The 13,144-nt window shown below is 46.5% G+C and overlaps 2 protein-coding genes across 2 annotated transcripts in view; both read left to right on the top strand.

Annotated features, from left to right (window-relative positions):
• Nucleotides 1-7,332, top strand: part of trpm2 (transient receptor potential cation channel, subfamily M, member 2) — a 41,344-nt gene extending 34,012 nt beyond the window's left edge. The window contains exons 8-11 of the mRNA XM_082966912.1: nt 1,020-1,220; nt 1,391-1,493; nt 4,358-4,479; nt 6,910-7,332. Of these exons, the coding sequence (XP_082823038.1) occupies nt 1,020-1,220; nt 1,391-1,493; nt 4,358-4,479; nt 6,910-7,332 (849 nt within the window). The remainder of the gene's footprint in view (nt 1-1,019; nt 1,221-1,390; nt 1,494-4,357; nt 4,480-6,909) is intronic.
• Nucleotides 7,333-8,283: 951 nt separating this feature from the next.
• LOC145862540 (transient receptor potential cation channel subfamily M member 2-like) lies at nt 8,284-9,414 on the top strand. The gene is made up of 3 exons (XM_082966911.1): nt 8,284-8,289; nt 8,785-8,952; nt 9,139-9,414. Exons 1-3 carry the CDS (start codon nt 8,284-8,286, stop codon nt 9,355-9,357), a joined length of 393 nt encoding a protein of 130 aa, XP_082823037.1. The 3' UTR covers nt 9,358-9,414.
• Nucleotides 9,415-13,144: the final 3,730 nt, after the last annotated feature.

Genomic DNA, 13,144 nt, shown 5'->3' with positions numbered 1-13,144 from the left:
TCAGTGTGAGTATCATCAGTGTGTGGTGCTGAATGGGGTACCAGGCACTCTCAGTGTGAGTATCATCAGTGTGTGGTGCTGAATGGGGTACCAGGCACTCTCAGTGTGAGTATCATCAGTGTGTGGTGTTGAATGGGGTACCAGGCACTCTCAGTGTGAGTATCATCAGTGTGTGGTGCTGAATGGGGTACCAGGCACTCTCAGTGTGAGTATCATCAATGTGTGGTGTTGAATGGGGTACCAGGCACTCTCAGTGTGAGTATCATCAGTGTGTGGTGCTGAATGGGGTACCAGGCACTCTCAGTGTGAGTATCATGTGTGTGGTGCTGAATGGGGTACCAGGCACTCTCAGTGTGAGTATCATCAGTGTGTGGTGTTGAATGGGGTACCAGGCACTCTCAGTGTGAGTATCATCAGTGTGTGGTGCTGAATGAGGTACCAGGCACTCTCAGTGTGAGTATCATCAGTGTGTGGTACTGAATGGGGTACCAGGTCAGTAATTTAATCATTCCTTTAGTTTCTTCAGTGTATTCTTCTGACTGGATGGTCTTGTGCACTGGGTCAGTCCTGGATGGTCTCGTGCACTGGGTCAGTCCTGGATGGTCTCGTGCACTGGGTCAGTCCTGGATGGTCTTGTGCACTGGGTCAGTCCTGGATGGTCTTGTGCACTGGGTCAGTCCTGGATGGTCTTGTGCACTGGGTCAGTCCTGGATGGTCTCGTGCACTGGGTCAGTCCTGGATGGTCTTGTGCACTGGGTCAGTCCTGGATGGTCTCGTGCACTGGGTCAGTCCTGGATGGTCTTGTGCACTGGGTCAGTCCTGGATGGTCTTGTGCACTGGGTCAGTCCTGGATGGTCTTGTGCACTGGGTCAGTCCTGGATGGTCTCGTGCACTGGGTCAGTCCTGGATGGTCTTGTGCACTGGGTCAGTCCTGGATGGTCTTGTGCACTGGGTCAGTCCTGGATGGTCTTGTGCAGTGTGACCCCTGACCTCTCTTCTCACGCATCCCCCCACCTCAGACCATCTACGGTGCCATGCGGAACAGGACTCCCTGTGTCGTCCTGGAGGGGTCAGGGAGACTTGCGGACGTCGTCGCCCATGTGGCTGGTCTCCCCGTTACCAAGGTTACCCTGTCTGTCATCCACCAGCTAATGAAACGGTTCTTCGGACCGGAGTACGACTCCTTCACAGAGCTCGAGATCATAGAATGGACCAAGAAGGTAACACGTACACGGCCTCGTTAAACCAGCCTGATCTTGCTGAGCTCACGTTCTAGAAAACGTGAGCTCCAGCGGTCATTCTGGTTTCACAAGATTAGTAAATACGTGGAGCTTCTTGTTAATAAAGTCAATACTTTATACTGTAGCTGAGTTTCAGTCCTTTATTCCAGATTCAGGACATCATCAGGACGCCTCAGCTACTGACAGTGTTCCGTATGAGTGAAGACAACCATGGTGACGTTGATGTGGCTATCCTCCAGGCGCTGCTCAAAGGTAACTACCAGGATAACAGGTTCTTCTGCTGAGTACCTGAGTAACATTACTAATGCTGAGCACCTCATAATAACAGGTTCTTCTGCTGAGCACCTGAGTAACATTACTAATGCTGAGTACCTGAGTAACATTACTAATGCTGAGTACCTCAGAATAACAGGTTCTTCTGCTGAGTACCTGAGTAACATTACTAATGCTGAGTACCTCAGGATAACAGGTTCTTCTGCTGACCACCTGAGTAACATTACTAATGCTGAGCACCTCAGAATAACAGGTTCTTCTGCTGAGCACCTGAGTAACATTACTAATGCTGAGTACCTCAGGATAACAGGTTCTTCTGCTGAGCACCTGAGTAACATTACTAATGCTGAGTACCTGAGTAACATTACTAATGCTGAGCACCTGAGTAACATTACTAATGCTGAGTACCTGAGTAACATTACTAATGCTGAGTACCTGAGTAACATTACTACTAATGCTGAGTACCTGAGTAACATTACTACTAATGCTGAGTACCTGAGTAACATTACTGATGCTGAGTACCTCAGAATAACAGGTTCTTCTGCTGAGTACCTGAGTAACATTACTAATGCTGAGTACCTGAGTAACATTACTAATGCTGAGCACCTGAGTAACATTACTAATGCTGAGTACCTGAGTAACATTACTAATGCTGAGCACCTGAGTAACATTACTAATGCTGAGTACCTGAGTAACATTACTAATGCTGAGCACCTGAGTAACATTACTAATGCTGAGTACCTCCGAATAACAGGTTCTTCTGCTGAGCACCTGAGTAACATTACTAATGCTGAGTACCTGAGTAACATTACTAATGCTGAGCACCTGAGTAACATTACTAATGCTGAGTACCTGAGTAACATTACTAATGCTGAGTACCTCAGAATAACAGGTTCTTCTGCTGAGTACCTGAGTAACATTACTAATGCTGAGCACCTGAGTAACATTACTAATGCTGAGTACCTGAGTAACATTACTAATGCTGAGTACCCGAGTAACATTACTACTAATGCTGAGTACCTGAGTAACATTACTAATGCTGAGTACCTGAGTAACATTACTAATGCTGAGTACCTGAGTAACATTACTAATGCTGAGCACCTGAGTAACATTACTAATGCTGAGTACCTGAGTAACATTACTAATGCTGAGCACCTGAGTAACATTACTAATGCTGAGTACCTGAGTAAGTAACATTACTAATGCTGAGTACCTGAGTAACATTACTACTAATGCTGAGTACCTGAGTAACATTACTAATGCTGAGTACCTGAGTAAGTAACATTACTAATGCTGAGTACCTGAGTAACATTACTAATGCTGAGTACCTGAGTAACATTACTAATGCTAAGTACCTGAGTAACAGTACTAATGCTGAGTACCTGAGTAACATTACTACTAATGCTGAGTACCTGAGTAACATTACTAATGCTGAGTACCTGAGTAACATTACTAATGCTAAGTACCTGAGCAGCACATTGTCCGCTTGGTTTCCAGACAGTGTGTTAATGTTGAAACCTTACTCTTCTTGACACTTCCTGAAGTAGATGATTTGAGTTTAGCATGTCTCTCAGACTGAGACGTAAATAGTCTCATTGATTATCATCTAGAAGAATCTGAGAGCCTCGTCTGGACATTCTGATGCATGCTGCTGTCCCATATTACCAGGCTGTCCCATATTACCAGGCTGTCCCATATTACCAAGGTAATGCAGGCTGTCCCATATTACCAGGCTAATGCAGGCTGTCCCATATTACCAGGCTGTCCCATATTACCAGGCTAATGCAGGCTGTCCCATATTACCAGGCTGTCCCATATTACCAGGCTAATGCAGGCTGTCCCATATTACCAGGCTGTCCCATATTACCAGGCTGTCCCATATTACCAGGGTAATGCAGGCTGTCCCATATTACCAGACTGTCCCATATTACCAGGGTAATGCAGGCTGTCCCATATTACCAGACTGTCCCATATTACCAGGCTGTCCCATATTACCAGGCTGTCCCATATTACCAGGCTAATGCAGGCTGTCCCATATTACCAGGCTGTCCCATATTACCAGGCTAATGCAGGCTATCCCATATTACCAGGCTAATGCAGGCTGTCCCATATTACCAGGCTGTCCCATATTACCAGGCTGTCCCATATTACCAGGCTAATGCAGGCTGTCCCATATTACCAGGCTGTCCCATATTACCAGACTAATGCAGGCTGTCCCATATTACCAGGCTAATGCAGGCTGTCCCATATTACCAGGCTGTCCCATATTACCAGGCTGTCCCATATTACCAGGCTAATGCAGGCTGTCCCATATTACCAGGCTGTCCCATATTACCAGACTAATGCAGGCTGTCCCATATTACCAGGCTAATGCAGGCTGTCCCATATTACCAGGCTGTCCCATATTACCAGGCTAATGCAGGCTGTCCCATATTACCAGGCTGTCCCATATTACCAGGCTGTCCCATATTACCAGGCTAATGCAGGCTGTCCCATATTACCAGGCTGTCCCATATTACCAGGCTGTCCCATATTACCAGGCTGTCCCATATTACCAGGCTAATGCAGGCTGTCCCATATTACCAGGCTGTCCCATATTACCAGGCTGTCCCATATTCAGCTCTAAGCATGGGCATTACTGCTAAATGATGCAGAGTGAGTCACTTTATAAATTCCACATTGGAAGAATGGTTTCCATATCAATTTTTAAATGCATACGCAATCTGATCAGCAACTGGCTGCCTTTGTAGTAAAGGCCTAGAGGTCAGAGAAACACGCCGTTTTAATCCAGGTTTATTTATCTCTCTCTCTCTCTCTCTCTCCTCCTCTTCCTCCCCTCCCAGCCAACAGGAGCAGTGAGTGTGTTGGGATGGAGCGCTGGGAGAGACAACTGGAGCTAGCCGTAGCCTGGAACAGAGTGGACATCGCTAAGACGGACATCTTCACTGAGGATAGCCAGTGGAAGGTAGGACCGGCGGATGGGATTCCTTGTCTCATCACGCTCTGTTGAATCCTCATGGCGGACCAGACACCTGTGTAATGGCTGTCGTGAGAGAGAGTAGACCAAGGCGCAGCGGAGTTAGTGTTCATCATTGAATTTAATAACAGAAAGAACACAATATACAAAAACAAAACGAGAAAACCGAACAGCCAAAACAGTCCTGTCAGGTGCAAAACACTAAACAGAAACAATCCCCCACGAAACCCAAAGGAAAAACATGCTCCTTATGTGTGACTCCCCAATCAGCAACAACACTCTACAGCTGTGCCTGATTGGAAGCCACACACGGCCAAAATCAATGAAACAAACCAACATAGAAAAATGAACATAGAACGCCCACCCAATGTAAACACCCTGGCCTAACCAAAATAAAGAACAAAAAAAAAAACCTCTCTATGGCCGGGATGTTACAACCCGCAAGCTGGGTAGGTTAGTGAGGTGTTCGGTGTCCCCTCCAGCACATTGGTTCGGCTAACCTTCGGGCAGAGCAGTGTGTAAAAGAAGCAGTGAGGCTCTTCCAAGCCCTTTGGGGAGTCGCCGCAATGAGAGAAGGTCATAACTACACAATTGGATACCACGAAAGTGGGGCATAATTTGATCAAAAGAAGAAAAAAAAAAACCCCATTAGATACACAGTTTTTATGCGAGTAAAGTCATAATGAATAAAATCACGACAGCTGTGATGGAAATAGGACGTTTCAGTACAATTGTATAAATGCTGACAGGTCATTAGGTCATTCGACATGGTGGGATCTCTTTGTGTCACTTAACCAACAATGCAGTTTTAAGAAAATACCCCCCCCCCCAAAAAAAGTAAGAGATAAGAATAACATATAATTAAAGAGCAGCAGTAAATAACAATAGTGGGGCTATATACAGGGTATTACGGTACAGAGTCAGTGTGGAGGCTATATACAGGGTATTACGGTACAGAGTCAATGTGGAGGCTATATACAGGGTATTACGGTACAGAGTCAGTGTGGAGGCTATATACAGGGTATTATGGTACAGAGTCAATGTGGAGGCTATATACAGGGGGTACCGGTACAGAGTCAATGTGGAGGCTATATACAGGGGGTACTGGTACAGAGTCAATGTGGAGGCTATATACAGGGTATTATGGTACAGAGTCAATGTGGAGGCTATATACAGGGGGTACCGGTACAGAGTCAATGTGGAGGCTATATACAGGGGGTACCGGTACAGAGTCAATGTGGAGGCTATATACAGGGGGTACCGGTACAGAGTCAATGTGGAGGCTATATACAGGGTATTACGGTACAGAGTCAATGTGGAGACTATATACAAGGTGTTACGGTACAGAGTCAATGTGGAGGCTATATACAGGGGGTACCGGTACAGAGTCAATGTGCAGGCTATATACAGGGGGTACCGGTACAGAGTCAATGTGGAGGCTATATACAGGGGGTACTGGTACAGAGTCAATGTGGAGGCTATATACAGGGGGTACCGGTACAGAGTCAATGTGGAGGCTATATACAGGGTATTACGGTACAGAGTCAATGTGGAGGCTATATACAGGGTGTACCGGTACAGAGTCAATGTGGAGGCTATATACAGGGGGTACCGGTACAGAGTCAATGTGGAGGCTATATACAGGGGGTACCGGTACAGAGTCAATGTGGAGGCTATATACAGGGGGTACCGGTACAGAGTCAATGTGGAGGCTATATACAGGGGGTACCGGTACAGAGTCAATGTGGAGGCTATATACAGGGGGTACCGGTACAGAGTCAATGTGGAGGCTATATACGGGGCGTACCGGTACAGAGTCAATGTGGAGGCTATATACAGGGTGTTACGGTACAGAGTCAATGTGGAGGCTATATACAGGGGGTACCAGTACAGAGTTAATGTGGAGACTATATACAGGGGGTACCAGTACAGAGTTAATGTGGAGGCTATATACAGGGGGTACCAGTACAGAGTCAATGTGGAGGCTATATACAGGGGGTACCGGTACAGAGTCAATGTGGAGGCTATATACAGGGGGTACCGGAACAGAGTCAATGTGGAGGCTATATACAGGGTGTACCGGTACAGAGTCAATGTGGAGGCTATATACAGGGGGGTACCGGTACAGAGTCAATGTGGAGGCTATATACAGGGGGTACCGGTACAGAGTCAATGTGGAGGCTATATACAGGGGGTACCGGTACAGAGTCAATGTGGAGGCTATATACAGGGGTACCGGTACAGAGTCAATGTGGAGGCTATATACAGGGGGTACCGGTACAGAGTCAATGTGGAGGCTATATACAGGGTATTACGGTACAAGGTCAATGTTTATAGAAAAAAATGAATATTTTAAAAGGTAATTCCAAGATTCCAGTATTATTATCATATTGAAGAAATCCCTGTCCTCCTGTCCAGTCCAGTGACCTGCATCAGGCCATGTTCTCAGCCCTGGTGGGCCACAAACCCCAGTTTGTCCGGCTGCTCCTGGAGAACGGAGTGTGTCTGAGAGAGTTCCTGGGGGACCAGACCACTCTGTGTGACCTCTACACCCAACTGCCCACTTCCTGCTTCTTCCTGCGCCGCCTGGCCAAGCGCATCCAGCCCGAGAAGAGTCGACGGAGTCAGAACCTGAGTCCCCGGGGCGCCGCAGCGAGGACCATCTCTCTCAGTCACGTCTCGGATGAAATACGCCACCTACTGGGCAGTTTCACCCAGCCACTCTACCCCCTGCCTGGCCTGCACTCCACCAGGTACCCCAAGGAGGATGTCGCTGTCACAGTGAGTATCAGACAGCATCGCCATGGTCACAGAAGCAGTGGATCTGGTGTTGTGTCATAATATCGTGGTCAGTAGCTGCCAGCTAGAGATATATATACCTTATAGAGACTATATGACTCTGGTTTCTGTAGCTGCCAGCTAGATATATATATACTATATAGAAACTATATGTCTCTGGTTTCTGTAGCTGCCAGCTAGATATAGATATACCTTATAGAAACTATATGTCTCTGGTTTCTGTAGCTGCCAGCTAGATATACCTTATAGAGACTATATGACTCTGGTTTCTGTAGTTGCCAGCTAGATATAGATATACCTTATAGAGACTATATGACTCTGGTTTCTGTAGCTGCCAGCTAGATATACCTTATAGAGACTATATGACTCTGGTTTCTGTAGCTGCCAGCTAGATATACCTTATAGAGACTATATGTGACCCGATTCAGGAAACTAGGCGTATGTCGCAAGTCACGACTTCACAAGAGAGCCGTTTGAAATGTTTTATTTATTTTTCATCAAAATGCGTTTTTTTGCCAGAAATGCCTTCTGGAACATGTGAACTTTCATGTGCCTTAATAATAACAAACTTGTATGCCATCTGTAAATAGGAATAACAGTGTTAAATTATGAGCCTAGTTGGTTTAGCCACAGAAAAAGGCAACAACGTTCCCACTAGCCATGATTGGCTGAGATAATGAGTGGGCTGGTCATGCCGAGAGAAGAGTTCTGATTGGTCTGCCATATAGAAGGCTTCTGTCTATTTGAGCTGGTCAGTCTGTGTTGGTAATCCTGTCGAACGTGGCTTTTTAAAATGTGTAGTGGAGCTGCATAAGTGTTGCTCTCCACTTTCTGGAGGATCGAGTTTTGAAATCAGTGGAATTAGAGTATCAAATCAAAATCAAATAAAATGTATTTATATAGCCCTTCTTACATCAGCTGATATCTCAAAGTGCTGTACAGAAACACAGCCTAAAACCCCAAACAGCAAGCAATGCAGGTGTAGAAGCGCGGATGATAGTATGATAGCTAAAGAGATGGAGAAAACACCTGTCTCTGGATTACATCTTCAAACTAAGGACAACCGTGGCATGGCATTCCTGACAGGGAGACGCGTCCATCATGCATGATGATGATGTATACGGGTAAGATAGTCTAGCATTAGCTAGTTACATTTTCAGATATTACACGTTTATAATTTTGACAAAGTGGTTTCATTTCAAGCTAAAGCGTACTGTTAGCTAGCTAGCTAACGTTACCTGGCTGGCTCCCTAGCTAACATTAGCTGGCTGGCTCTCTAGCTAACATTACCTGGCTGGCTCCCTAGCTAACATTAGCTGGCTGGCTCCCTAGCTAACGTTACCTGGCTGGCTCCCTAGCTAACGTTAAGTGTATGATGTTATTATTAGTATCCCAGAACCGTTTGTTTTGCTAGTTAGAGAGCCTAATGTTAGCTAGCTAACATTGAATCTGGTTGGTTAGCTCCCACTGACCCACCGATCTGTTCTGTGCTAGCTGCCACCCAAAGAGCAGCTGGAGCTCCAGGCCTCGCCAGATCCAGACAGAGGACCAGGGAGAGATACAGGAAGGGGAGAGGAGACTTTCAGAGACCCAGGCGGAGACCTTTTCCTCTGGGCCATCCTGCAGAACAAGAAAGAGCTGGCTGAGATCGCCTGGGAGCAGGTAGGTTAGGAACCAGTGCAGGGCAGTCTAAATATAGAACTGACTGTCTGGTGTGGTTATCTAGTTATCCCAAAGTATTAATTCTGCAGTTAAAGCAAAATGCTTGAAACAGACTAAATAAGAATATATGATTAGAGAATGAAAAATAACATTATTACTCTTAACATGTTTGTTTGTTGTGTGCAGTCCCGGGACTGCATGTCTGCGGCTCTGGCCGCTAGTAAGATCCTGAAGAAGCTGGCTGAGGAAGGAGCGGAAGAGGAGGATGAGGCGGAGGAGATGAGAGAACTGGCCAAACATTATGAGAGACACGCCATCGGTACAGTAGCCTACACACTAATACATGCTGTCCTTATTAACCATCGGTACAGTAGCCTACACACTAAGACATACTGTCCTTATTAACCATCGGTACAGTAGCCTACACACTAATACATGCTGTCCTTATTAACCATCGGTACAGTAGCCTACACACTAAGACATGCTGTCCTTATTAACCATCGGTACAGTAGCCTACACACTAATACATGCTGTCCTTATTAACCATCGGTACAGTAGCCTACACACTAATACATGCTGTCCTTATTAACCATCAGTACAGTAGCCTACACACTAATACATGCTGTCCTTATTAACCATCGGTACAGTAGCCTACACACTAAGACATACTGTCCTTATTAACCATCGGTACAGTAGCCTACACACTAAGACATACTGTCCTTATTAACCATCGGTACAGTAGCCTACACACTAAGACATACTGTCCTTATTAACCATCAGTACAGTAGCCTACACACTAAGACATACTGTCCTTATTAACCATCGGTACAGTAGCCTACACACTAATACATGCTGTCCTTATTAACCATCGGTACAGTAGCCTACACACTAAGACATGCTGTCCTTATTAATAACTCCATAAAGAAATAAAATGGTACCCATAACTTGATTCAAGGAATAGAAAAATAAACTAAGAGACAGGTCTATCCTTCTCGTGGTCCGAATCACACATATAACTATTAATTATAAACTTCTCAGAAATGATCAGTATTACAAATGAGCTTTAAATCAGTATTACAGATGAGCTTCAAATCATCATCCGATGTCTCTCAGTCTCTCAGCTTTGCAGTGAGGGTGATCAAACCACACTAGAAAGTCAGGACAGAGGTCAGAGGTCATTAAAACCCTTCAAATAAATGTTTCTTTCTCTATTTGACTAATTATTTACAAACAGTCAAACATTTCATACGTTCTGTATCCCAGGTTACAGTAAGTTTCTTCAGTACATTTTTTATCAAAACAATTCACATGTTCAATTAAAACTCAGAAAAAACGTCCATAAAACCCCTTAAATTATGCCCTTACCCAAAGAAATGTTTTGGGGGGCTCTATGCAACACCCTTAAACAATTCCCTTATTTAAGGGAAATGTATTCCTTAAGGTAAACTCTGAAGGGAAACTTAAGATGTTTTATGCAACCGGGCCCTGCACCTGAATATAAATTGTACCGGCACCAAAAATTAGTACTGACATCTATTTCAGTCCAAGTCAAGCACTGGAAATTAATGAGCAGACTTTGTTATTTTACAAATTAGTCTCCCATCTGTCAGTCCTGTTATCTTGTGGTGAGACTGAGTGACCAAGTCCTGTCTCTCTTAGGTGTGTTCAGTGAGTGTTCTTGTCCTGTCTGTCAGGTGTGTTCAGTGTGTGTGTGTGTGTGTGTGTGTGTGTGTGTGTGGTGTGTGTGTGTGTGTGTGTGTGTGTGTGTCGTCTCAGGTGTGTTCAGTGAGTGCCACTGTTGTGATGAGGAGCGTGCCCAGAGGCTGCTAATCCGGGTCTCTTCATCCTGGGGTCAAACCACTTGTCTGAGGCTGGCTCTGGAGGCTGATGACAAGAGCTTTGTTGCTCACTCTGGGGTTCAGGTAGGTCAAAGGTCATTCTGGGGTTCAGGTAACTCCAGTTATATTATCACTACCCTTTTGAATTGTATTTAATTAATCACACTTCTGGCAAATATTTTCCTTACACTGCCTTTGTTCTTGTGAGATCTAGTGGAGTAGTAGTAGATTAAACTGTTTCTAAAGCAGGTGTTCCCTTATGTGTGTTGTGTAGCACTGTGTCTGTGATTGGTCCTGAGTCTTCCGTTCTGTCTCCCCCTAGCTCTCCTGACCCAGATCTGGTCCTGAGTCATCTGTTCTGTCTCCCCCTAGCTCTCCTGATCCAGATCTGGTCCCGAGTCTTCCGTTCTGTTTCCCCTAGGCTCTCCTAATCCAGATCTGGTTCTGAGTCTTCCGTTCTGTTTCCCCCAGGCTCTCCTGACCCAGATCTGGTGTGGGGAGCTGGCGGCGGACAATCCTCTGTGGAGGGTGCTGCTATGTATGCTGTTCTTCCCTCTCATTTACACTGGCTTCCTGGGATTCAGGTAACTAACCTCTGATCCCTAACCTTGCCCCTAAGCCCTAACCTCTATCCCTGGCCCCTAACCCCTAACCCTGTCCCCTAACCCCAGCCCCTAACCCCTAACCCTGTCCCCTATCCCCAGCCCCTAACCCCTAACCCTGTCCCCTATCCCCAGCCCCTAACCCCAGCCCCTAACCCCTAACCCTGTCCCCTAACCCTGTCCCTTAACCCCAGCCCCTAACCCCTAACCCTGTCCCCTAACACCAGCCCCTAACCCCGGCCCCTAACCCCTAACTCTGTCCCCTAACCCCGGCCTCTAACCCCTAACTCTGTCCCCTAACCCCTAACCCTGTCCCCTAACCCCAGCCCCTAATCCCTAACCCTGTCCCCTAACCCCGGCCTCTAAACCCTAACTCTGTCCCCTAACCCCTAACCCTGTCCCCTAACCCCAGCCTCTAACCCCTAACTCTGTCCCCTAACCCTTCTGTGAAGGGTGCTGCTCTGTACTGTTCTTCCTGCTCATCTACACTGGCTTCCTGGGATTCAAGTAGGTACTGCTGGCCACAGTTCTGTAACAATGTAGTGGTTTACCAGATATAGGAGGACAGAGTCTGGGTGAGGAGAGAGAATGTCGTAAAACCTCATGCTCACCACGTGGTGGCAGCAACACCCAATGGTAGAAGACTGAACTGCCATCTTGCTCACTCAGGGAAGTGAATCTAACTGGATGTATAATTGACTAAACATGTTCTGGGTCTGGATGAGTAATATCCTCTCTAATCCCCCAGGCGTGATGAGTCCATCCAGAGAGAGTCAGAGAGGAGCGCTGAGCTGCTCACCATGGAGTCATTAACAGGAAGCCAGGCCTGCACCAGGAGGAAGCCTCCTGTTCAGTGAGTCTGATTATACACTGAGAGTCTGTCCCAGATGGCCCCCTATTCCCTATGAAAGTAGACTGAGGATGTGTCCCAGATGGCCCCCTATTCCCTATGAAAGTAGACTGAGGATGTGTCCCAGATGGCCCCCTATTCCCTATGAAAGTAGACTGAGGATGTGTCCCAGATGGCCCCCTATTCCCTATGAAAGTAGACTGAAGGTGTGTCCCAGATGGCCCCCTATTCCCTATGAAAGTAGACTGAGGATGTGTCCCAGATGGCCCCCTATTCCCTATGAAAGTAGTCTGAGGGTGTGTCCCAGATGTCCCCCTATAAAAGTAGACTGAGAGTCTGTCCCAGATGGCCCCCTATTCCCTATGAAAGTAGACTGAGGGTGTGTTCCAGATGTCCCCCTATTCCCTATGAAATTAGACTGAAGGTGTGTCCCAGATGGCCCCCTATTCCCTATAAAAGTAGACTGAGAGTCTGTCCCAGATGGCCCCCTATTCCCTATAAAAGTAGACTGAGGGTGTGTCCCAGATGTCCCCCTATAAAAGTAGACTGAGAGTCTGTCCCAGATGGCCCCCTATTCCCTATGAAATTAGACTGAAGGTGTGTCCCAGATGGCCCCCTATTCCCTATAAAAGTAGACTGAGGGTGTGTCCCAGATGGCCCCCTATTCCCTATAAAAGTAGACTGAGGGTGTGTCCCAGATGGCCCCCTATTCCCTATAAAAGTAGACTGAGAGTCTGTCCCAGATGGCCCCCTATTCCCTATGAAAGTAGTGCACTAGAAGGACAAAGGGTGACATTTCTGATGCATTGATTTACATTCTGCAGCTATAAACACTTAGCTGACACCTCCCTCCTGACCTCTCACCCTTGCCGTCTGCCCCCTCAGTGACCTCCCTGCCAGGA

Source organism: Salmo salar, chromosome 21 (assembly GCF_965601325.2).
Source record: "Salmo salar chromosome 21, fSalSal1, whole genome shotgun sequence".
In the NCBI taxonomy this organism is placed as follows: Eukaryota; Metazoa; Chordata; class Actinopteri; order Salmoniformes; family Salmonidae; genus Salmo; species Salmo salar.
This window is presented reverse-complemented; position numbering and strand designations above follow the sequence as displayed.

Bases quoted from the DNA above. Each gene is read 5' to 3' on its own strand.
- LOC145862540 (XM_082966911.1), top strand. The intron at 8,953-9,138 runs GTAGGTTAGGAA...TGTTGTGTGCAG, and splicing joins CTGAGATCGCCTGGGAGCAG to TCCCGGGACTGCATGTCTGC.